General features: G+C 37.4%; 1 protein-coding gene across 1 annotated transcript; it reads left to right on the top strand.

Annotated features, from left to right (window-relative positions):
• Window positions 1–345: 345 nt before the first annotated feature.
• Window positions 346–986, top strand: LOC111866377 (membrane-associated protein Hem-like). The gene is made up of 2 exons (XM_023855266.2): window positions 346–680; window positions 800–986. The coding sequence occupies exons 1-2, from the start codon at window positions 547–549 to the stop codon at window positions 942–944; spliced, it is 279 nt and encodes a 92-aa protein (XP_023711034.1). The 5' UTR covers window positions 346–546; the 3' UTR covers window positions 945–986.
• The last annotated feature ends 79 nt before the right edge of the window (window positions 987–1,065 follow it).

The raw sequence follows: 1,065 nt of genomic DNA, 5'->3' as shown, positions 1-1,065 counted from the left end.
AATTTTTTTTATTTCAATCATGTTTCTCTATTTTGGAATGCATCAATATTTTTACATGTTTTTTGTGTCACACAACAAATAAATCCACGTAGGTCTCAAATTCAGTAGAACCTTTATTGTTCTTCACTTATACAACCACATGCTTTACAGTCGTTAGCACTTGCAGTATTACAATGACTGCTTACAATATCTCGGCCAGTACATCTGTATCTCTTGGCGTCTGTCCCGAGACTGACTTCTTCGGCGGTTGAACTAACTATCTCAAAGTCAAAGTCAAAGTCAAAGTCACCTTGCGACTGATGGTCATTCAGTCAGTAAGTCTTGGTGTCGAGCCCCATTTGGGGCTCATGACCAGATATTAATTATTATCGTTTGACAGTTACGGTCTTGTTTCTGTGGGGCGCCTTATAGATATGTATGTTTATAGATATGGGATCTTTAGTGGTATATTCTTGAAGGTTGAATATTTTAATTTAATATTAATTGCTTATTCAGATAAATACATGACTTTCTTACAGTGATCAAAGTATTCCTCGCCTGGGCCAGATGATTACTGACTATGATCCACCCATTAAGAAGCTGTCAGAAGAATTTGTGCCCCATGCCAAACTGCTCATTACAGCACTTGTGTCCTTGTGTCCAATTTATGGCAACAGAAATCTTTCTGCAGAAAAATGGAGGTAAGCAATAGAAACATAATTTTGAAATGATGTTAGCATAGTCTGCAATTTAGAATGCTGAGATTCACACTGCAATGGTACATGCTTTTAATGATCTTTTTTCTTCTAATTCTTTACAGATCAGACCAAAGACTTAGTTTGGCTGGAAACCCAGGCCAGCTACTGAAACCATCACAGACACCCACAATGTCTTGTGAATACCTGTCACTTGATACAATGGAGAGGTGGATAATATGTAAGTGTTCTCAGTATTTGCTTCTTTGAAGCATGAAGTTGATATTCTGCTTGCATAATATTGTGCAAAGATTTGAGACGATATTTTTTTTTGCTAGTAGGGTAAGACTAAGTCTCTTGTACTGTGGCCACTTCTGGCCTATTGTACCAG

The sequence above is a fragment of the Cryptotermes secundus genome, unplaced genomic scaffold (genome assembly GCF_002891405.2).
Source record: "Cryptotermes secundus unplaced genomic scaffold, Csec_1.0 scaffold18306, whole genome shotgun sequence".
In the NCBI taxonomy this organism is placed as follows: Eukaryota; Metazoa; Arthropoda; class Insecta; order Blattodea; family Kalotermitidae; genus Cryptotermes; species Cryptotermes secundus.
The sequence above is the reverse complement of the archived record's forward strand: the minus strand, read 5'-3'. Positions and strand labels throughout refer to the sequence as shown.